At 40.1% G+C, this 22,958-nt stretch overlaps 1 protein-coding gene and 1 long non-coding RNA gene across 3 annotated transcripts in view; one reads left to right on the plus strand and one right to left on the minus strand.

Moving 5' to 3' along the window:
• The window catches only part of LOC146497598 (uncharacterized), a 137,831-nt gene that overhangs the window by 38,882 nt on the left and 75,991 nt on the right, over positions 1-22,958 (plus strand). The window lies entirely within an intron of this gene.
• Positions 16,311-21,818, minus strand: gata6 (GATA binding protein 6). 2 transcript variants are annotated; one of them, XM_085141537.1, is made up of 7 exons: positions 21,633-21,818; positions 20,116-21,012; positions 19,375-19,547; positions 18,561-18,686; positions 18,354-18,441; positions 18,155-18,252; positions 16,311-17,683 (listed from the first exon to the last, which is right to left on the minus strand). In XM_085141537.1, exons 2-7 carry the CDS (start codon positions 20,951-20,953, stop codon positions 17,522-17,524), a joined length of 1,485 nt encoding a protein of 494 aa, XP_084997663.1. In that variant the 5' UTR covers positions 20,954-21,012; positions 21,633-21,818; the 3' UTR covers positions 16,311-17,521. The 2 variants fall into 2 exon arrangements, with proteins under 2 accessions (XP_084997663.1, XP_084997664.1); XM_085141538.1 differs by lacking the exon at positions 21,633-21,818 and adding an exon at positions 21,163-21,622.

The following is a 22,958-nucleotide window of genomic DNA, read 5'->3' on the forward strand; positions in this document are numbered from 1 at the left end:
AGCGATTGCCAATCAGAAACTTTCCAGATGGTATTGCAAGGTGAATCAAAATGTGATGGTACTTTTCTGGATTCATGATGATTAGAACCAGAAATTTTAAATTTGCATTGATGTTTCATAAAACCTGTTCTCATTGATTTGCTGTCCAGTACTTGTGTAATTTAGGAAAGTCTCAGTCTCTGTTCCTGTTTCCTTTGATTAATGAAATAGCTTCTTGACAGCCACTGTGACCATTTCTGATGAGGCTTCAGTGAACAATAGATGAATCAGCTGAAGGGCCTAATGCATCTATCAGGCCTTGCGTCAGCTTGTGGAGTGTTTTTCTATTTCTTAAGGAAATGACTTTCAGACAGAGGCGTAGATTTGGCATGGACGGAAGGGACATGTCCCCACCAATATCCAGCGATTATTGAATTGTGCCCATCAATAATTTGATTTCTTCGAGTAAAGAAAAACAAACCCGATAGAAAGAAAAAAACATCTGTAAACGTCTCATTCACCCAGCGGTGCAGAGTTAAATTACGTTCTCTACTGGAGTCCTACGTCACGTGACAAATATGGCCAATGTGATTGGCTGTGCCTTTCAGGGAGCTCTGTTTAGTTTTAGCAGCGGCAAGCCTGCGCTGCGAGGACCTGCAAGGAGGAGAGGAGGATGGCAGAACAAAGGAAGAACCTGGATATAAGAAAGTATTTTTCCAAGAAACCTGTAAGTCACTTAAAGCCAAGTAAACCAATAAAATGTGTCCGTCATAATAACGTTACAGGCTATGCTAGGCTTTGGCCAACATCAGTCTAAAATGGTATGCAACCATGATTAACGTGTTTTGGAAACTAACTGCACAATATGCAGCACTATTAGTTATCTCAGTCTCCCAGAGTAGCATTTCTAATTTTGATTGAAACTGTCAAGGAAAACGGCAGCCTCGAGCAAGCCAGGATATTAGTTTACAGAGAAAGTTAAAATTATATGTCTAACGTTAAAATGTTGGTGACACAACAATTTCATCCTAATGGTACTGACATATTCATAGGGTTAATTTTTGAGACAATATATCATGAGGTAGTCATGATTTTGCAAATATTCTACCTTGTAGTGGAATGAGTCAAGATCTGCACAAATTGACAGAAACCTGAAGCAGCTCCCCATTTTATTCTTATTGTCATGTATGTCCAATTTGTCAGGTGACAGAAGAACCAACACAAAGCTCAGAGAGCAATGGTGATACAAGATCACAGGTGAAATTTGATGATGACTTGTTGGTTCATGACTGTATTTGAAGCACATGTGTGACTGCATGTATTTGGAATGTCTCACTGTTATTTATCAGGTGACAGAGGCAGCTCTGCCATGTTGTAGCTCAGAGGTGAAGAGGCGAGGTCACAGGTGACTGACTGATGATTTGGTGCTATAGATTAACTAGTATTTATTATCATGACAATTGTTAGGCTGCTGATGTAAATTGATTCATTAGTGTATATTTGACAAAGAGTCTGAATTGACATGTCTCACTTTTTATATGGCACGAATCAATGTGGTATTTTATCAGGTAGCAATATTTCCTAGTGCAGTCAGAGGGGAAGAGCCAGGGCCAAACATGAGGCACATCAAGCACATAATAATAATTTTAATCTGAGGATAAAATGCAGGTACTGAGGCTGAAAGAAGCTTCAGTGCTCTCAGAAGTTAACAATGACTCAAATGAGATTAAACAATGCTGCTGTATACCATGTCCACCAGGAGAGACTGGACAGTATAGATGTAAAACAAATATGCCAGCAGTTTATCTCAGTTAACGAGAGGAGAAGGGATGTGTTTGGCTCCTTCACATAGTGGACATTGAGTTGTTGTGTGGGGCACCAGTAGTCCATGTTTGTTGCTGTAACAGTAGTTCATGTTTAGAATAAAAAAAAATCCCAGCTCACTGAGTTGATCGGGCCAATAGTGTGGCTAAAATGTTGCATAATTTTGAAATGAGTAGTTTCATGGACAAAAACCACCAGGTCATTCAGTGTTCCCTTAGTGCTAATGTATCAGAGATGTTGGTGTACTATAACAGAAGTAATGTTGTTAAATCCTTAACGTCATATTCTTTTATTGTCATGACTCTATTTTTATTTTTGTATGATACCTGATTTATATGGCTGAAGTAAACTAAAGTCTACAATACTTAAGTAATTTAACATTATATAATTCACATATAAAACTATGAATTGTAATTTTAAATGATTTAAAAGCATGTAGAATAGCATATAGGCAAGTATATTTTTTTTTATCAAGAAGCAAAGACAAAAAGGGGGGAAAAGAAACAGGGCAGAGTTCAGTGGTTGAATCATCCGTCCCCACCAATGCCAAAACCAAATCTACGCCCTTGCTTTTAGATACTGTTCATTTGCTGTTGGTAGTTGTTTAGGCCTGCCACTTTGTCTTTTTGTTCTCCACTTGTCTAGTTTCCTCTGAATTTTTTGCCACGGAAATCTCTTTGCTGGTGCAAAAATACTATTTGATGCCTGTCACACTTTGTTATCTTTGGTATTTTTCTTTTGTTACAGAATGTGTAACAGGCCATTTGTACAAAGTGACTAAAGATACAGTTTACAATTGGTTCTTTGTTGTCTGTGACATGTAACAGTGGTTCATCCCTTAAGTTAGATGAGGTTTTATGCTTCAAAGGTTCACAGATCAGTGTTCAGTGACTTAGTAAACAAAAGAAAACTTCCTATGAAAAGTGTCAGGTTTAATGACTGGACTGAAAATGAGTGAAAAAGCAGCCAGTGTCCAAAGATCCAAAGACCTTCAGAAGGCCTGGAGAACTATTGCTCAAGACCACTTAAAAATTTACAAGAAAGTCTGGCTCCTAGAAAACAGCAAAATATTTAAAAAATGGGGGATGACTTTTCTTTGCACGGTATTGTTTTTAAGTTAACCAATATGCTTGACTTAAAAACTATAATTTCTTACTGACTTCGGTGCCTGTGACCGTTCTAATACTGACTACTATTAACTTTTTGAATCACAGCAGTTTTAAAGTAATAAAGTTATAAATCATCAGGCCTTGGAAACGGTGTGAAGATAACACCTTTTTGTCTGTGTCACATTGCATAGTACTTGTCACCTCAGCACCCAAACAATAAGGTTCAAGGTTTGTTGAACCTTCTAACCGTTTTGCTCTGGCAACCAAAGTTTAATGGCTTCTTCACCGTCATTGTGTGGAACTGAAAGCAGTCGTGTGTTTTTTATTTTTCTCCTGTAACATCACTGATGTGACACAACAGCTTGCTGTGGCTTATCAAACAATGAGTCACACTGGAACGAAAGCCAAGCCAGGGCTGTTTCTGATGAAGTACTTCATGTATATTCCCCCATTAGAAATGTTCCGGCCCTGCATTTGCATCCACGTACGTCTTCACTTTCCCCACCTTTTTCCTGTTTCCTCGTGAACACAGAGGGTGAGGCCTGGAGTTTCAGGTTCAAAGTTGAAACGAGCACAACGCTGAAAAACACCAGCAGGCTTTCTGCTCTAAAACACTCACTGGAGATTTAGTGTAAATGAAAAAAAAAGAGGCAGACAGAGAGTGAAAGAGAGAGATTTGAAGTGTGCCGCTGCTGCAGACACAGTATGTATATCTGTGCATGGATCGAGGCCAGCCAGTTGAATTGTGCAGTGTAAGTGAAAACTTGACCTCATAACTGCTTAGTTTTAAATACTGCAGGAATTCATTTTCAGGAATTTTGTTTTCATAAATGAGGACAGGAAAGGGTAACAGTAGAAGCATAAATCAGGGATTTTTTTTTCTCTTCCCTCAGAATAAGGGACTTACATGAGTGTAATAATAAACATCTCTGTCAGAGATTGATGTTGGATGGGTCTGACTGAAGGCACGTAGTAGCTAAATTGTGCTTTAGCTGTGCCCAGCCCGGGCACCAGCTCTCCCCACAATTCCCACATTACGCGGAGGTAAAGCAGGAAGAAATGACAGACATAATTTCCCTCTGATCAAACACTGTTGATCCGTACATTAACACGACAGATGCAATCTGTACTGGGCGCAAAATAATTGAATGTGCTGAAATTAGGAACTATTTTGAGGCATTTCCTCTCTTTAGAGCAGCAGGGCAGATTGGCTTAATTAAAGAGGGAAAAACAGGAAGTTTTAAAGTCGCGTCTATAATTAATTGGTTGCCTCAGCCAAAGGGTCTGCCTGGTCAGGGGCGCACAAGGAAGCAGCTCTGTTGTTGAACTGAGCCACTGGGTTCATACTACAGTCAAACTGTTGGCATACTTTAAAAAGAAACCACAGTTTGAGGTTAATTTTTGTATCATTGTGTGTCAGTTGTGATGACTTTGTGCACACCAAAATAAGTAACAAATAGGATCCGTTGGGAAGTTGAACACCAACTGAGAGTTGTTATTCTTTATAAAAATGACTGAAACACAAATAAGCAAAGACAAGAGCTGAGCAATAACGCTGGGCATTGGATGTATTTATAACCTATAGCGCTTTAACACAAAGAAGTCCCTTTCATTCAAGGTTTCGCACACCCACCCACCCTCACACACACATACACTGACAGCAGCAAACTACCATGCAAGGAAAGATTTTTTAGAAAGGAATGTATGTTTTTTTTGTTTAAAGAAAACAACAACTGGGGTTTGGCCCAGTTTAAGAGCAGAGCACAGTGGGAAGCAAGGTAGGGTTCAGTGTAATATAGCTTTTTTGTAATTCAGTAATCACGTTACAGTTACTAAATAATGATGTCGTTACTCGACTTGTTCAATTATGTGCACAATGGACGGATAGAAAAAAAATCATCAAAAGTGCCCTTTTCCTGCACTTCTCTTGCAATCAGCTGACTTCACTTCCTGTTGCGAGATGAGAAAAATAATAAAGCCGTCTGCAGCTTTTCAGGAGTGGAGATGTGGACAGTACTTTTTCTTTTTTTTTAAATAATTTAATGGAAGAAAAATGGCAGTGGTGCCCGTGACATAAACTGTGTGCTAACACAGAGCATGCATGAGAAGCCACAGTCATGTATGCTGACTCCAAGCTTGATCTTCAGCAGGCAATAAAAACAGTGATGAGCAGTCAGACTTGTAGCACTGAAGTCTCTGTTTAAAGCTCTTTCTATCGTCACTGTGGCCACAGCATCTTCTGTGTGAGGTCTTTGGGTTTGTTTTCAACTTTCTGTCAGCACTGAAATGCTAAAAATAAGATTCTATGTGTGTGTTCCCAATAGGACAAGGACTTGTGCCTGTGTTTGGAACTGCTTAGGCTTTATATTATTATTACAATAAAAATAGGATAAATATAATAAATCTACAGCTTCTTACAAAAGCTCCATACATTTGTGCACATACATCTCTTTTAGTTTATTGCATATGGCTTGTATTTCTACCAGCTGATCCATCCATTCTGTTAACCACTTACCCAGTTCAGGGAGGCTGGGTACATCCTGGACACATTGCCAGTCTATAACAGGATTTTGATGAGAGTGAAGTAGAAAGAAAAATAGTTTATTTCAAGCAGAGTTACAAAATATGCTAAACATATCTCCTGTAACACATAAAAACCCATAAAAACCACTATCAGACTCACTTCCAGCCTAAGATAACAAGCAGTCATTACACTAGTAGATATGCTCCACAGATTGTATACAAAAGGCAGCTCTAACCACTGTGCCATCACCTTTTGTTTTGTGAACTGGCTGTTTTGAAGCCTGCTGAGATTTATCCTGTTAGAGTCAGAAGGTCAGCTGGCAACGTGCATCTACAGACTCTACAAATGAATCGCAGACTTCTCAGATGGTCTTTTAGTTATTAATTACACTTGTATCCTATAAAAATGCTCTAAAAACCACCAACATCATAATGCTGGCTGAAAAGTCCAGTTGAGTATATTGAATTTTTGTCTAATTTTCAGTATTTAAAATGAGAGTTTATACAGGTTGACATATTTCTCAAGCCAGCCTCAAGTGGCAGCTCGAGGTAATGCAAGTTTTGGTATCGCCACCTCTGGAGTTTGGTACTTTAGCTTTGTGCTAGCTCTGCTAACCCTATCAGCTATATTGTACTTGCTGTGTAAACGGAATCAAGTGTCTTTGGAGAGTCTCCCATGGACTGCAATGGGGATTAGTGGTGATATTTTATGGAAGAGTTCACATTTGTACTCATATTTCCCCATAAATGTTAGCTTAGAGCGGGTTAGGGTTAACGGTATTGAGATGTCTCAAGCGACATCACGCACACGCTTAACTTCACATGTTTAGTGGTATGTCCCTCAATAACTGATGACTTAAAATACTAAAGTGATAATTAACTGGATGAAGCTAGTCAAACATGGACATTTTAACGAATCAAAGAGTGTGCTTTAAAACTAGCAAATAAATTAATTTGTTATATTCTATTAATATTATTTTGCACATACTTGGGTGTTTTTTTGGATTATTCTCAACAGAGCATGAGATTTTAATGAGCTTGTGTATTTTCTGTTTGGGAGCCTGCCATGTGTCAGCTAGTTATTCACTTTACATGCTCATTTGGTTATCAGGAGCGTTCACAAGAGTTCTCAGCGGATAAACGGCCAATCAGCAGACATGAGAGGAAACCTCACTGGTCTCCTCTGTCAGGATGCAGCATCCTGTCGTTTCCTCATGATGTGGCTCTGATATCTTGAGCTGCAGATGAAAATTTATAAAGTTTCCAGACTCCTGTGAGCCGAGCCGTGTTTACACAAGCATTGCTCATTCTGAGAGAGTGTGGGTGCTAAACTATGAGGCTCTGCTTTGAATTCTTGAGAATCAGTTGGTGAAATCCCATCAAAAAATTCATAGCCTTACAGCGACCCGGGTGACTAAAGCTGTGACTCTCTGGAAGGCTGGAGACGTTAAGCTAAACAACTGCTACCAGCCAGGAAGGCTTGATTTCCCCCTGTTGTATATCCAAGCCAAACAGAGGCACGCAGACACACATATAACAAATATAAAATCGTGAGTATGGAGCATGGAAATCACCATGTCTGACTGATTATAGCTTTTCTGGTGAAAATAAAGAGCAAACAATGGCAAAGTCACAAAAAACAAACAAAAAAAGAAAAATCCCATTATTTTTCACAATAGTCAGTCATTAAAAAAAAAAAAAAAAAAAAAACATTGGTCCAAGTGTCCCATGAAAATCCCAACTGACTTCTGATCATACTTCAGCAGGAGAGAATTTGGTCTCCCTGTGGAGTCAATGATTAGCATATTGCTTGTTGACATATGTTTAATTGATTAAAACAGGTCTGCTGTGATTTCACTGCGTTTTGTTTTTAAAGGCCGGGGTTCTGACAGAAATACTCGGGGAAGTATTGCATTTGGCGGCGAGCTCGAGTTCCCATACACAAGAGCACTGAACTTAATTCAAAGCGCCTTGGACACAAGGCTGACTGTTGGGCTAGTAAGAGGGAGAGAGATAGCTGTAACCTTGCACTGAACTCCCAAGAATCTCAGTGTACTCCTTTGGATCACAGCAGCAGAAAATACTTACAGAAGTTACATGATTTAGTGGGAAGCGTTTCAAAGCCCTTTAGGCAGAGGGCTTGCTAGTGAAATAACTTTTCCATGAGACACTAAGAGAGCTCTACCCCAACAAAACTGCCCTTGCATTGTTTCAAAAGAGGAACTAATTTGATATGCAAAGTTTGCCATGCTTGTCACAGGCATCACATACTTTGCTTTGTCCCTGCAAATATACACAAAAAGTGAAAAGCAACAAGGCTAGAGGAGGATCAGGACAGGAACATGGCTCCACAGAGTCCTGAAAAGCCCCTTTCTGCTACTCTTTTCAGGTAACACTTTTTAATGACATCACCAGCTGATAAACACCGGAAATTAATCACAAACCCAGACAGGCAAAATAATAAACTAAGAAAATGTCTTCGTTCATGTGGCTGTTACTTTTATATACAGTCTTTGACCTTAAATAAGCAGAGTTAGATGTAATCACACCCAATTTCACTATATTTTTCCGTAATGCAGTAATATAAGTTTTATTGTTAGGTGTGTTTCAAATGTTCTCATTTGTGGGCTTTTTTTTCTTCTTCCTCAACACTTGCCCTGCAATCAGCTGATTTCAGTTTGTGTGTATGGAGGAGGTGACTGGTTGAAAGGTCTATAACTTTTGAGGAGTGGCGATATGGAAAAATAAATAAATTCTTGCACAAAAGGTGCAAGCTACCCAGGCCACAAAAATTCCAATGGTGATAGAGAAAGCCAACAGCCAATAACCCAAAGAGATGTTAATAGGGGCGCCATTGGGGAGGGGGGGTGGGGCATGACTGACAGGAGCCCTAGAAAAGAGTAGAGCTGTCAACTAGTCTTTTTTCCAAAAAAAATATTAACCTGTCAGCATTGAATAATTTTTCTTCACAAGGTACTTATAAATCTTTCTGTTTCCTATCATTAGTTTTGGTTGTTTTTTGACAACAAAGAACAAAATCCAGTCCACCTCCCCCCTGCTTATTTCATGATTTGGTTTGGTCCGGGTGCACGCGCTTCTAGCTCATGCTGAGCGCAAGAGCAGTTAGCCTGTGGGATGGCTCCATTAAGAAAGAAGTTTGGGTTTCAAAAAAGAAATAAGAGACAGGTGAAACTTGAACTCATAGTGAAGTTCTTAGTATTATAAGCTGTTATATAGCTTACTTCATTTCTAACAGAAAATAATGTGTTTGTGTCACTTTAGCTAACGTGATTGGTGCAGGCAGACCCTCTGTATATCAGCATACAGAGTCACTTATCTGACAGTACTTAAACAGTGACACTGATAGCTGAAGGAGGGAAGTTCTTTGTGTCAAAAAATGTAATCGCAGGAGACCCCCTGTGAAATATTTTTTTTCTACGCACTATAATAATAATACATTAATATTATAACCCACATCAACAGAGCATTTTTGGAGAAGTGTGTATTGCTATGGATATATTTAGCACACTGCCACTAGCATGACTTTAGATGGTCTTTACTAAAAAAAAAAATAATTAAACTGGTTGGCAGCTAGTAGATGAGCCCACAAAGAAAGCAACACCAAAAATATCAGCCTTTTTTGTACTCAAAAGCTTTTGAACATAAATCTTAAGATAAATATGATGTGATTTGTCACAATAATAGTAATTTGAGTGGGAGTGAAAGATAAAAACTTGATTCTTTTGCTGTTAGTCACCATTTGTGCATAATGTCATACCACAGGACTGTGGAAAATTGTATACACCCTTAATGCTCCCACAGGAGTTAAGAGGGTAACCAGTAGCCAGGTGCTCCTAATAACATGCACTTGAGTAATTGATCATCCAAAAGTGTGAGCTCCCCTATAAAAACAGAAGTTTTTATAGTTAACTACCTGTTAACACAGTACACAGTGTTTACCCGGGAGTGGATGAGGAAGTAAATTTACCCCAAGATCAAACTGTGCAACCCTCAGAGAATCTGAATTTTTTTTTAAAAGGAGCTACATCTCAGACTCTACAGGCCTCACATAGCATGTGAAATGTTAAAGTTCCTGATAGTACAGTTATGGAAACACTGAACAGGTGTCTTTGTTTGGAAGGTCTGCTGGGAGAAAGTCTCGTCTCTCTGGAAAAAATAAAAACCCAAAAACATTAAAGCACATCTTAAATTTGTTAATTTGCATCTGACCAAACCACAAGAGTTCTCCAGTGATGTAATTTGGACAGATGACACCACAGTTTCGATGTTTGGCCGTAACACACAGCACCACATTTGATAACCAAACATGTCATATCAGTACAAACACCTCATACCAACTATTGGTATGGTGGTGGAGGGATGGGTGATGATTCGGGCTTGTTTTGCAGCCACAGCATCTGGGCACCTTGCAGCCACTGAGTTGATCGTGAACTGCTCTGTATACCAACAACATGAAGCCACCTGTCTGACAGCTAATTCTTGGCCCAAATTAGTAGATGCAATGATTAGGACAATGATCACATGCACAGGAGCAGATCTACAACATGATGTCTATAAGAGGAAGGAATCAAGGTGTTGCAATGGCCCAGTCAGATCCGAGGTCAGGCCTCAAACTGATTGAAATGTTGTGGCGGGCCTTAAGAGAGCTGTGCATAAACAAATGCTCGTAAACTTAAATGAACTGAAGCAACATTGTGAAGATGAGGGGGCCAAAATTCCTCCGCTATAATATAAAATACTAATAAAGCTGTAGATAAAGTCTTTTCCCTTTATTGTATATAGTTTATAATATTATAGCATATTTTATCATTTACAATGAAATTCACTTTGTATATATAGTCCATGGTTCTGTGGGAGGTCTTTTCCTGTTAAAAAGTTTCCAAGTGCTTGTTCATAAAGTACTGTCTGATCAATGGAGGTCTAAAAACAGGGCTTTTACCAATTAATTTAAAAGCTCCATCTCAATTTTGTCATACCTTACAATGCAATACAAATAACAAATCTAATAATAATACTAACAAAGCTTTGTCTGACGAAAAGTCAGATGGGTTCGAATAGAATTTGTCAACCTTGCAATGACCTCATGTTTGTGTGCGAATCAGTGGTGAAGTATTCATAACAGAAACTTCCCAGCAGCCTTCACCTTTAGGAGGAACAACAGACTGAACAAACACAAAATGTGAGCAGCTTTCTCGCTGGCAGCCGGGGTATTAATCCCAGCATCGTTTTATTTGTCTGAAATGTTTGCATATCAGAGTGGAGCTTTATTTACTGTTCCAGCAGTACCAGACATGTTGAAGTAGAAAAATATTTCCCCACTCTGTAAAATTGCTCGTATCATTACTTAGTCACTCAAAAACTTGTGTCATGAAGGGGAAGCCAGTCAAAATGTACTCCTCAGTTCGAGAGCTCGACTATGGAGATGATCTGAGGTTGACACTTTTGATTTGTAGTGAACAACTGGACTGTCATTTCATATTTGACAGGACATTCCTGCCTCCCAAGGATAAATCCCTCCTGCCTGGGTGGTACCTGTTTATCAACTTCAGCTTCAAAATTATCATTTACTTGATGTTTAATTTATGACCAAGTCCCAGGAAAAAAAAATAGTTAGCATAACAGTGACACCTGCTTCCCCTGCAATTTTCCCTAATGTTTTGTTGGGGTGTTTATGATAAACAGTGTGCCTTCTGTCAAAGTGCGTGTGAATGGGGGAATGTGGCGTGTGTGGTACAGAGCGCTCCGAGTGGTTCCTAAAGCTAGAAAATCACTTGACAGAGTTGGTGTGTTTACATTTTACTGTTGCCCTCTGTCTGCAAATGTCAGTGAGCATGCCAGCGCTAAACAAGGTTAACACAGAGGTTAACTACAATGAGCTTCCTCATTTCTAATTTATCCCATTGTCCACTGTGGAATTCACCCGGAGCAGGAGTCTTGAACCTGCAGCCACACGTGGCTCATTTTCCCCATCGCCGCTGATTCCCTGTGGCTTTGACATAAAACTGGATTTGACCATAGAAATGAACGATGTTTTGTTCTTTTGTCATTTTGATTTATATTTCACATTTCTGTGTGTGATTATTACACATTTCTACATATTTTCACATTTTGTGTGTAGCCAAATCTTGTTTTAATATGCACGTTATATCCTGCATCACCTTAGCCTCTTGGGTGGACGGAGGTTTACACATGACAGTTTCGTGTCGAGTCTCTCAAATCCAATAAATAAATAAATAAAAGCTGTGGAGAAAAATAGAGCATCAATAATTTATCAGTTTGTGGACAGATTTGTGCTGCTGGTTTACCTGTAGGCTTGAAATCGTCTTGACTTAAATCAAAATTATATAAAAATTTGTTTTTCTTTCTTTATTTTTTATTTAATTATTATTTAAAATGCAAATCTTTACACATATTAGTAATGTTGATAGGCTATTTTATACTTAATAGTTTATCACCTCACAATAAAACCAATAGTTACTAAAGGTTACTGACCTCTTTCTGACCTGATGTGTATGTATATATGTGTGTATATGTATATATATATATATATATATATATATATGTATGTATATGTGTATATATGTATATATATGTGTATGTATATATGTGTGTATATATATATATATATATATATATATATATATGTATGTATATGTGTATATATGTGTATATATGTATATATATATATATGTATGTATATGTGTATATATGTGTATATATGTATATATATATATATGTGTGTATATATATGTATATATATGTGTATGTATATGTGTATATGTATATATGTATGTATATATATGTATATGTGTGTGTGTATTTGTGTATGTGTGTGTGTGTGTGTGTGTGTGTGTGTGTGTGTGTATTAGTTATGTCTGAAATAAAGTGAAACAAATCTTTTAATTGTTCTTACAGAGAAACTGATTTAGCCCATAAAACGCTCTGCCAACACATGGGCCATTAAGAATTTACAAGGTGACATTCTTTATCTGGCATCCTTGAGGTTTTTAAATAGTAAGCTACAGCAGAAGTTAGGAACTTGGCTTTATCAAACCAGAAACTTACACGAGTCCATAAGAAGTGGCGACTGAGGACTGCTGTCAGGTGGCTGCTGCTGCGTCGTGCCTGAAATCAAAACAGCCATGAAGTGGCCACCAGTGCTTTGACTTTACTAACGCTTATAGAGAGGTATTTTAATGCAACCCATATCCACAAATAAATAAATAAATAATAAAAATAGCTACTGTCTCTATCACATCTGTCAGCAAACGATCAAAAGTGGCCGGGATGGAGAGGAAAGGAAAGGAATGTTCTGGTTTTTTGTCCCCAGCATCCCCCTTTGAGACCGGGTGCTTGCTAATCTTAGCATTTAGCTCAAAGAGAGGTATAAACACAGAGATCATGTGCATGCTCGTAGCAAGGGTTATCTAAATGGCTGCCATAATATTTTCGCTACTTTCAGGGATATAGTATGAAAGTAAACATTCTGGGCAACACGTTCACACTATCACCTCACAGCAAGAAAGGTTCGGCTAGGTCCTCTCTGAGTGGATTTTTCATGTTCTCCACGTGTCCTTTCGGGTCCTCCAGCTTCCTCTCCAACACCAAGGACATGTGTTAGATTACTTGGCAAATGTGAATATGACTGTAAATGGTTGTCTGTCTCTCACTGATATAATAGAATGGCAACCTGTCCAGGATGTAGCCCACCTTCTTTATTTATTGCTTCAGGGCAGTAAAGCCCCTATGATAGAGGAAAAAATCCCAATAATCAGATGACTTCCTGTGAGCAAAAACTTGGCAACTGTGGGAAGAAGGAACTCCCCTTTAACAGGAAATAACCTCTGGCAGAACCAGGCACAGGGAGGGGCATCCATCTGCCTCAAACATTCGGTTGTGAGAGCGAAAGACAAAAAAGAAAGGCGAGTACAGGCTCTAGAAAATGGATGGATGGATAAACACTGTAAATGTCAGATTACAAATTTCACAAGATCACAGTTTGTTATAAAGGCACATGTTGGATTTTACGTTGATGTTTTTCACATAAAATAATGAAACAGCTGTATTTCTTCATTGGCTAACGGTTTATCTTTACTGCTCTGTCGTGTAACTTGGAGTAAAGAGAGAAATCATAACAAATTTGATCAAATTATCCAATAAAACTGTTCTTCCTGCTAATTTGCGATATCTCCCATAAAGATATTCCTTGTAAATAGCAGTTAGAACAGCCATTTCAACATAAACTTGTTATCTGAAGTAATTTCTCTTATTTTGAAAGGTAAATAAGGGATTAAAAGCAACATCATTCACCCGAGCTCATTCCCGGGTGACACGTGTAGCACCTGACTCGCTTTAGGGTCAAAGGCTTTCAGGTTATTGATGAATCATTGGACCAATGTTCATTTCATGTTCAGCTTTCTATCACATCTCCTCCCATTAAGTCCAATTCCTGACAGCTTCCTTGCATTCCTTAGAGTACACACACGCACACACAATCGTACACAGTCAGAGTCAGGCCAAGGACATGTGCTCAGCCCTCTGATTTTCACTCTTCTCTGCCACAAATGTCATTCGCTTCTCAACACCCTGCCTTCCCTGAACACACGCCCAGCATTTCAGTAATAAATAACACTGACTATGCATAGCTATATGATGTAATCACTACACTGCAGATTTATTTTTATAGATACTGTTTATCATTGTTTCCTATTATTTTGCACTGACCCTTCCCCCTCGTGTGCAACAAACTTCCTGTGAATATGACTCGAAGAGCTTACGACAGGGCAGGAGGCGGTACCTTTATGATTGGTTGTGTTTGCCAACCCAGAAGGCCGTGTGTACACGGTTTTGAAAGCACAGTTTTAACAATAACAACACGGAACAATAAAAGGGTGATGGACACAAACGCTCCTTCCATTTGAGAGACTTTTGATGCAAGTCCAAATCTAAAAGACTCTGCAACCAGCACAGCTTTAATGTTTTTAAGTGTTTACTCTACCAGAGTATTCCACAGTGTCTGTCGAGGAAACCCAAAAGGGCTGAGTCAGAGATCCCATCTCTTCCGGAGGCTGGGTTGAGCGTTGCTCTCCTTTGAAAGGCAGCATGGAAAGATCAACGAGTATCTCCTGAGGGAGCCACTGCTCCATACTGTGCTGCTGTCCCATGGCCAAACAGCCCGGGGCCCTGCAGTCTGCTGCTGTTAGCCTGTCTTGTTTACTTAGGGAGGACTTTCAACCCTGGACAGCCATCATGATCTGTATTCTGTCTTTTCTGTTTGTCTGTCTCACCCTTCCTTGCAGCGTGTGATCACTTATTTGCAACAAATTCAAACTCTTATTTCAAACCTGCAACTGTGTGACAAGCATCGCAGCTTTCCAGCCCTCTCAGGTGGCAACTCTAGCATGAAAGTGACCCTCGGCTGTGCGGATAGCAATCCAGATGAGAGCGCAGGGAGGATTTCTGCGCTGCCGTGTTTATATTTCCTCCCTCGTAGCACCATGGATACAGTGCCAAGCTAGGACCTCCTCATAAATTCAGATACCCATAAATATTTGCCTGTGTTTTGAGCTCAACGGTAGTTTGCATTTACATATCTAAAGGTGCTTTTGTAATTTATCTCGTTGGAAGCTCAAGGACTTAATGCCCGGTGGTCTCGGTGGACAAATTGGGTTTTATATAACACTCAGCAGCAAATCATCACAAGCCATGCTTTTCCATTCAGTTTGAACACACAAGTAAAATTTAAAGAAAAAAAGGAAAAGCAAATATTGTGATGGATATGAAGGAAATTGTGAAAAATAGTGTCATTCCGATCTGATGTCAAAAGTCAAGTAAGAAAAATAGGTGTAATAACCGTTCACCTGAAAACTGTGGATTTGTCTGTTACGCAGTGCCGCGCATTCCTCCACACTCAATAAACTTAGCTGAATCAATATGTCAAAGAGCAGACAGATAACGCTAAGCTCAGGCATAAATCCTAACCATCTCTAAAATCTTTTCATGTGGAATTACTCACAGGCCATATTCTCTTAAGTACAGTAAACATTGTGACAGGTACTTTGAGCTGCTGGTTCAAGAGGACACAGGAAAGTGGATTGTTCTTAAAGCCCACAGGGGCCCGAAGAAAAGGAAAAGTCTCGAGTGAAAACGTTACCAGAAAGGATAAAGGTGTGGTTTGGTGAAATCACCCAGAAAAAAAAAAGCTGGGTAAGTCTTGCTGTGCAACTTTTAGGCGAAATTCTTGTCTTGCATTAGCTGGCCGTGATGTCTTCTTCTTTCCTCCCAGTTGTGAAAACATCTGAGAAAATAAAGCCCTCTGGTATCTGTTCAGCCAAGGAGAAACGGGGAGTTAAAGTATAGATGGGAATGACTCACACAAAAATATGCAGAAGGTGGTTCTTTCCGTAATTTCCAAAACACTGACGCGTTTTGCTCTTCTTTTAAAAACAAACTGCAGATTTATTTGCATCACCAGAACAATTTATTGGATTGAATTTAAATAATTTCTCATAATGTTAAAAAATAATAATAAAACAAAAAGAAAACATGTTATTTCAGAAAAATAAATAAGTCCGGTTGCGTGAATGACATGCTCTTTTTTTAGGATGAAGCAAGTTGTGAACAAAAGCAAAGAAAAAAATAACTCTTTGTGCTAACATTTACATGTAACTTATCAGCCTTCAGTATTCAGTCTCTTCGGGTGAGGGTGGGGGGAGGGTTTTTTTTGTTTTTTAAAACCTGAAATAGCTCTTGAAGCTCCCACACCACTTGCTTAGGTCATGCAACAAAAAGAAAAATCAAAAAGGCTTCTCAAATTCATGATTTGGCATGACCTGTGAGCTTCATAAGAACATGTTACATTAACAATTCTCCTTTTAATCATTACAGCGATTCATCACAGTCATCACAGTGAGCACAGATTTGTTCAGAGGTGACCTCACGCTACACTTTGGTCTAATTTTGGCTGAAATATGATGCAACAGCACATGTTATTATTATGAAGGGTATACAGTTTATAGTGAGTCAGGTAGCACGGCCAGCAGCCTTCGTTTGCAGTTTATGTGTAAGAACATAAAGGTCAGAGGGTCCTACAGCTATTCTGGGCGTTCTTTGTTCAAACAAGCCATCCAACTGCTTTACATGTGCGAGATTTTGTAGAAGTAGTACCGTAAAGCTGCCCGTTGGCCGACAGTGTTCTCATGTCAAAAATTAAGTCTCAAGAAGTTGATTGTTTTTGCATCTTTTTCTCTCTCTTTTTTTTTAAATGATTAAACACAACACGATGTGATATAGTCATTTATACCCTGTTTAAACCAAACTAGTTTCAGTCAAATACAGTAAGTAAGAGCTTTCAGTGGAAAACGTGCACATTCAACACTACTGTACTACCGCTTATCGAGAGACAGAGAATAGAAAAGAAGACATCAGAATGGTTTAACTTCTACTCTATATCGATATCTTTATTAACAATCATAGACATGTTTTTCAACTATGGAAGATTTATAAATATTTTTCTTTCTTTTGATTTATGTAAGTTGTCTCGGCACTTATGGCATGATTCCAGTTTTGGAAAAAAACAAAAAATCAAAAAAAAAGTCCACAAAGAGTTGAGTGCTTGTGTGAAGCACTGATATCCAATCAACATCTTCAAAGAGAAATCCGTTATGTACAAGATGGCTTTCTTTAAGGAACCCAGATTTGGTTCTGTGTGCCACGGATGGGAGAAATACCGAGTGCAGGTCCAGCAACCATCCATAGCAGGCCACCTAATTGATCATTTGGCCTGGCGTTTCCCTTTTGTTGTTGATGTTGTTGTATTTTAAGGCAAAAAATTAAAAAAAAAAGACCCTGACATCAATCTGGAACCCGATCGCAGATACTCCATGCTTGATTCAAGCTTCTAGTCTGACTTAAGGTCATCGCAAACTTCTTTCCCCCTCTCGTCCAACTCTTCTTGCATCAGCTGAGAGGGAAGGAAACCAACACTGCACCCAAATACTTCCACTATACACAGCATCCAGACACGAGGGGCCGGGGATCTCTGTCCGCCCAGAAGGTTAAAATGTTCAGGCTAAGGCCATGGGGCACCAGGGTTCGCCTCTCACTGAAGCCACGTCCGATGACTGGGTCAAGCCCACGCTGCCGTACAGGCCATCCTGTCCCGAGTACTTGACGGCCGAGCCCGAGCCTGCTCCCTCCCCAGAGCTGGACAGCACAGAAGAACTGATCTGCAACCAGAAAACTCTCGGTTAGCAAAAATTGTGAGTTTATTGTATAAAATGTCAGTAAAACTTTTAGATTGTGTAAAACCTTTTTTTTTTTTTTAATTATTATTATTGAAGACTGAAATGACATTTACATTGCAATGTTGGGGAAAAAAGGAGCATGATCAATGTGACACTCATATTAGTGTAATATCACAGTGACATATTAGTTAGCAGCAGTCATAACCACAGAGCATCAGTCAGCCTGCATGTCATCTCTTTATCACAGTTTGTATTTTACAAAATATTCACTCATGAAAATGGGTGAAAAATCTGGCTTTATAGTAATTTCAAGTGTAGAAATTCCTATTTAACACACACACACACACACATATAGATATTTCATTGTTTTATTAATTATTAATTATTATTAATTAATTAATTTTTATTTTAAACTATTGAAAAAAATTAAATGCAATTAAAAATCAGTTTTACCCCTGACACTTGTCCAGAGGGAGAGCTGGTTTTCGAGCAGTCTTCGGAATTGGATGAAGAGGTGGATGTAGGAGTCATGGAGACAGAGTTGCTACTTCCTGGAAACATAAAAAAAAATGTTGTCGTTACATTATTTTAAAAGAGATAAATATGACATACATATTCCTTCGCGCAGCAGAAATATTGTTCAGCTACTCACCAGAGGATCCCTTTGCTTTATTCAAAGTTTTCGGTTTTCTTTTTCTCGTCTGGATTCCCTCTTTCTTCATGGCGAGCGGCCGAGGTACCTGTAAGATGTGATTTTTTTTTAATGAAAATAAGAAATGATTTTTTTATCAATAAAGCGTCGATTTTTAAAAATTAAAACTGAATTAGAGGGGGGAAATTCAAATCGCAGTGAACTTACTCCGTGTAATTTTGTGTAGAGGCCGCACGCGTTACACACCGGCTCTCCCTCCGCGTTTCTGCGCCACAGAGTGGTGGTACTGGTTTGACAGTTGGCGCAGGAAAGGCCGATTCTTCTGGACGTTGACTGTTGAGGCAAGCAAAACACAACATCAGTCACTATAATTAAACGTGGGTATCCAGGAAAATAAAGCACCGCACACTCAACTAATTTATTCATACCTGACTTTCCAACAATAATCCACATCCTGTTAGAATCCCAATTTAATTGGCATTTACGCACGGACTTATATTATTATTCATTTATTTATTACGGGTTGTTAATTCGCAGAGAGTTCCTACGTGCCATTTCACTTCCTTGTAAAAACTGTGCGTAATGGCACCATGGAAAATCTGGACACACTGACGCCTTTTTAGATTAGCTTACGCGACAGTAGCTGGGAGCTTGAGATAAAGTGTCTCCTTACATTAACGCTTTCCACGTGTGGATTGATTTAATGTGAATAACATTTTTTTCTTATGAAACAACTAAATGATTGTGCTTTCCTTCGCAAAGCACAAGTCATTGATTCAAATGTGAAATGCATGCTTTATTTATTTATTTATTTATTTTCCCCATTTTATAGAAATCACGTGATCTTGCGTAAATAAATTTTCCTTGATTACAATCAGGTTTGAACTGAGGGCTGTATCATTGAAACCTTCATCCAGAGGCCGAATCGTGACGACAGTGACCTCCAGCAATTGTTTGAAACAATTAGGCAGGAAATTGGTTGATTTAAGTGGCCCTCGCCCCCCTTCTCCTGTCTCCTTACCGTCCGTTTCGGTGGTTTAATTAATGGCCGGCTCAGACCATTCATTTTGCTATAGAGGCCGCAGGCGTTGCAGAGAAAGTGGCCCGTGCCATCGCGCCTCCACAGCGGCGTGGAGATGGAGCCGCAGTTCACGCACTCTCTGCTCTCCCCCATGTCGTCCAGAATATCTGAAACTGAAGAGAAATGCTGGAATCAGAACAGGGAGCGGGTTTGTGAGGATTACACATTGTTGCTGGTCATTATTTCATAAGCGATTCTGCTTCTGGGACTTCATGTCAAAGAAAGCAGGCGGATTGATACGGCGGGCAAAATGATCTGTTCGTGGATTATAAATTGATTAAAGCGAAGTGTTTAACAAAATTCACATTTTTAATAAATTTATACTGTTGTGGCAATGTTGTTTTAAAAGCATCGGTGGATTTTACTTCATGTAAATGATTTATTTTATATATTTCTGGGCAGTCATTTGCGCCTGTTTCTTGCACACACACTATCATAAATTCATTTTTGGCAGTGTATGAAACATATTTTTATTCAACATTTTGAGGTCAGGCCTCGACGAGGGGAACAAGTTTCTGTTACAAAGACGCGCAGGCGCTTGGTGCCTTCACTCCAGACACTTCAAGGTTGCGCGCGTGATTAAAATACCTTTTTTTTTCTTTCCGTCCGACACAGTGAGAAGGAAAACTATTCCATCTTTGTGCCTCCCTCTACTTTTTTTCGTTTGATTTTTTTTCTTACCTCCATTTGGTCCTCGAATCAAGGGCGCACTCCTGCTTTGCAAGGTGTGGAGCATCGTGTTATCAAAAGGTGCCCCGGGCCATGGCGAGGGTAGCTGGGGTGCAACGTACGGGGAGTATGGGCTCGGGTAGGGCCCGCCGAGGGGACGAGAAAGGCTGTACTGGTCTCTGCTGCTCATATTCAGTGTGTTACTGTAGCCCGTGTCCCTGGGGGTCCCGTTATTGATGGGTGGGCTTGGAGGGTAGTGAAAACGACTGGAGGCGTGCGGGCTCCCGGTGCTGTACGAAGGGCTCTCCGGGGTGGACTGTGACCACACCGAGTGACTGGAGACGGCGTGGCCGGGCTGAGCAGACACGTTGGCCGGCAGATAAGACAGGCTGGGGATCATGGTGCCCACCCGCGAGCTAGGGACATACACTGGGGAGTTAGGGTTGGAGTGCATATAACCACCAGAACTCGAATCATATCCAGTCTGGCTCTGGGCCGCAATGGCCAGTGTTTGGTACATGTCGGCCGGGTCCACCAGCAAGCTTGTCTTGTGTGCTCCGGTGGAGAGGACGAGTTTGCTCCCCTGGTCTAAATCCGTAAACAGCGGGATATCCTCGGTAGTGGTCAGGGTGTTGTTATGGTGTCCGAAGTGAAGGTAGGAGTGCAGGGATCTGCTGTCGGAGCGACGGTGCCCTAGCGCGTCAAGCTCGTTCGGAGGTGTCCTCAGCTCATCCGAGGTGGTGCCGTCCCTCCTGCTGTCACCGGGCAGGTAGTTCTGCTCAGCCGGTGACCCTGGGCTGCTGGACACTTCTCGCTTGACCATGGACCAGCTGTTTTCGCCCAGTTCCATCCAGGAGCACTTTCCATACACCGTAGGGGTAAATAAAAATGGCCAGGGAGTGGTCTACCCTGTAACAAAAAGAGTCGGAACCGTTAGGAAACCAGAAGAAATGACCCTTTTTGCGATGTTAAGGATAAGTGAATTGAAAATATATCCACAAAACATCCTGACAGAAAGTCGGCAGGTTTCTGAAAAAGGGGGGAAATGCAAACGGACACCTGGTGTACAGACCAGCATTCATCTTTGGATGAACTACATTTTTCACAATAGAGAATAGGGTAATAAACTACGAAAGCTCCGGTTAATTATTACTGAGTATCATCTCGAACTCCAATAAAAACCCAGTCTACAGTGACTGCCATGCTCTCATGAAGCGCTCTTAAGAGGCACTGGATCCATCCGTGTCAAATCCCTGTCCTCCCCTCCACGCGCACATACGCAAGTAGACGCACACATAAAGAGATAGGAAACAAAAACGCAATATGTCTTCACAGCAAAAGAGATAACCGTTTGATAAGAGTCAAAACAGATAAGGACCGAAAGGCTGACTGGAGCGATAAAACAATACCCCGAAATTATGAGTTAGGTCTCGCTGCGCTCGCCACCACACCGCCAGATGTTTAAAGCAGCTGTGCGCGCCGCAAAAGTGGGAGAAGAAACGTTTAAAAAGACGAAGAAGAAGACTTACCTGCTACAAGTGTGCCATATAAGTCGTAAGCAAACTTCCTAACAGTGAGCCTCTGCTTCTCTTGGAAGTAATGGGAAAGTTTACCGCAGTTAGAGGAGGTTTATGAGAGGAGGCGCCTCTGGTGGCTGCGGCCGCAGGAGGCGGACCAATCATGTGGAGCGTGAGCGGCTGGAGACGCGATGGGGGTGCCAGCCTATGAACTCCTCCAATCAATCACGCTGAAAAACAGAGAGAGAGCGAGGTGGGGGGGGGGGGGAGACACTTCACTTGATCAAGTCTGAAAGTTGGATTAATGCGTTGATACGATCAGGTTTCATTATTCGAAACTTATGCTTTCGGTTACAAATGAATACGCCCCCCAGCTGTTTCTGGTTTTTTTTCTGTTTGTTTGTTCTTTAAATTACATTGTTGTTTGTCTATCTTGATCTATTTACAGGTGATCTACAAATCTGGTGATGAGCCTACAGCAGCTGAAACAAACAGAGAGTCTTTGAGATTTTAATTTTACTGGACTACTCTTTAATATCCAGCTCTTTCATAGGCTACTCCTGTTTTATGGGAAATTGTGACATTTATATGACAGCCAGCGGTTTAATCTAATAACTAGATCGTTATTAATTACGATCTAGTTATTAGAAATGCAGTTAAAATTAACTTACCCGTCACCCTGAACGGGAAAGTGCTACTCCCATGTTTACGCACTGCAGTAATCACGTCTGCAAGGAGCACGCTTTTAACTTTCGATACTTTGGAGATTTTAAAATGATTATATTTATAATCGTTAATCCAGAGTTTAAAAACTGGGACTTTCCACTGCAGTCTGTCCACGAGTTAAAGACCTGAATATTTTGTTTTTACTTGGAGCATTAGTGTAATAAAATGTTTCGTCTGGACAACTTTTTACTGATGAGAATCCTTAATAAAGACTCCTTTTATTAAAACAACAGCCTATTAAATGATTGATCAAATATATATTCCGTGTGTGAAATGTGCCTTTGGCCTACTTCTTTTTTCTGGTTTCATCTTAATTCAAAGTCCTATCCCCCCCCCCCCCCCCCCCCCCATTTGTTTATTCTCTGTCATCATTCCAATGATCAATAAATCGCCTCTTAATTAGTTTAAGTCAGACGGCTCTCATTGAGCGTTAAAGGTGTGTGTGTGTGTAGCTCCTCTTTGAAACGCGATGATTCGTTCAGCCCGAATATACATTGAGACGAGTGAAGTGATCAAAAGTGGGGAGGTGTCAATTGAATCATTAACGCATTTGCAGGTCACACTCGCAGCCATTCAGTGGGTATTGTTACGGGTTTTTTTGTTTGTTTGTTT

The sequence above is a fragment of the Neolamprologus multifasciatus genome, chromosome 18, assembly GCF_963576455.1.
Source record: "Neolamprologus multifasciatus chromosome 18, fNeoMul1.2, whole genome shotgun sequence".
NCBI lineage: Eukaryota > Metazoa > Chordata > Actinopteri > Cichliformes > Cichlidae > Neolamprologus > Neolamprologus multifasciatus.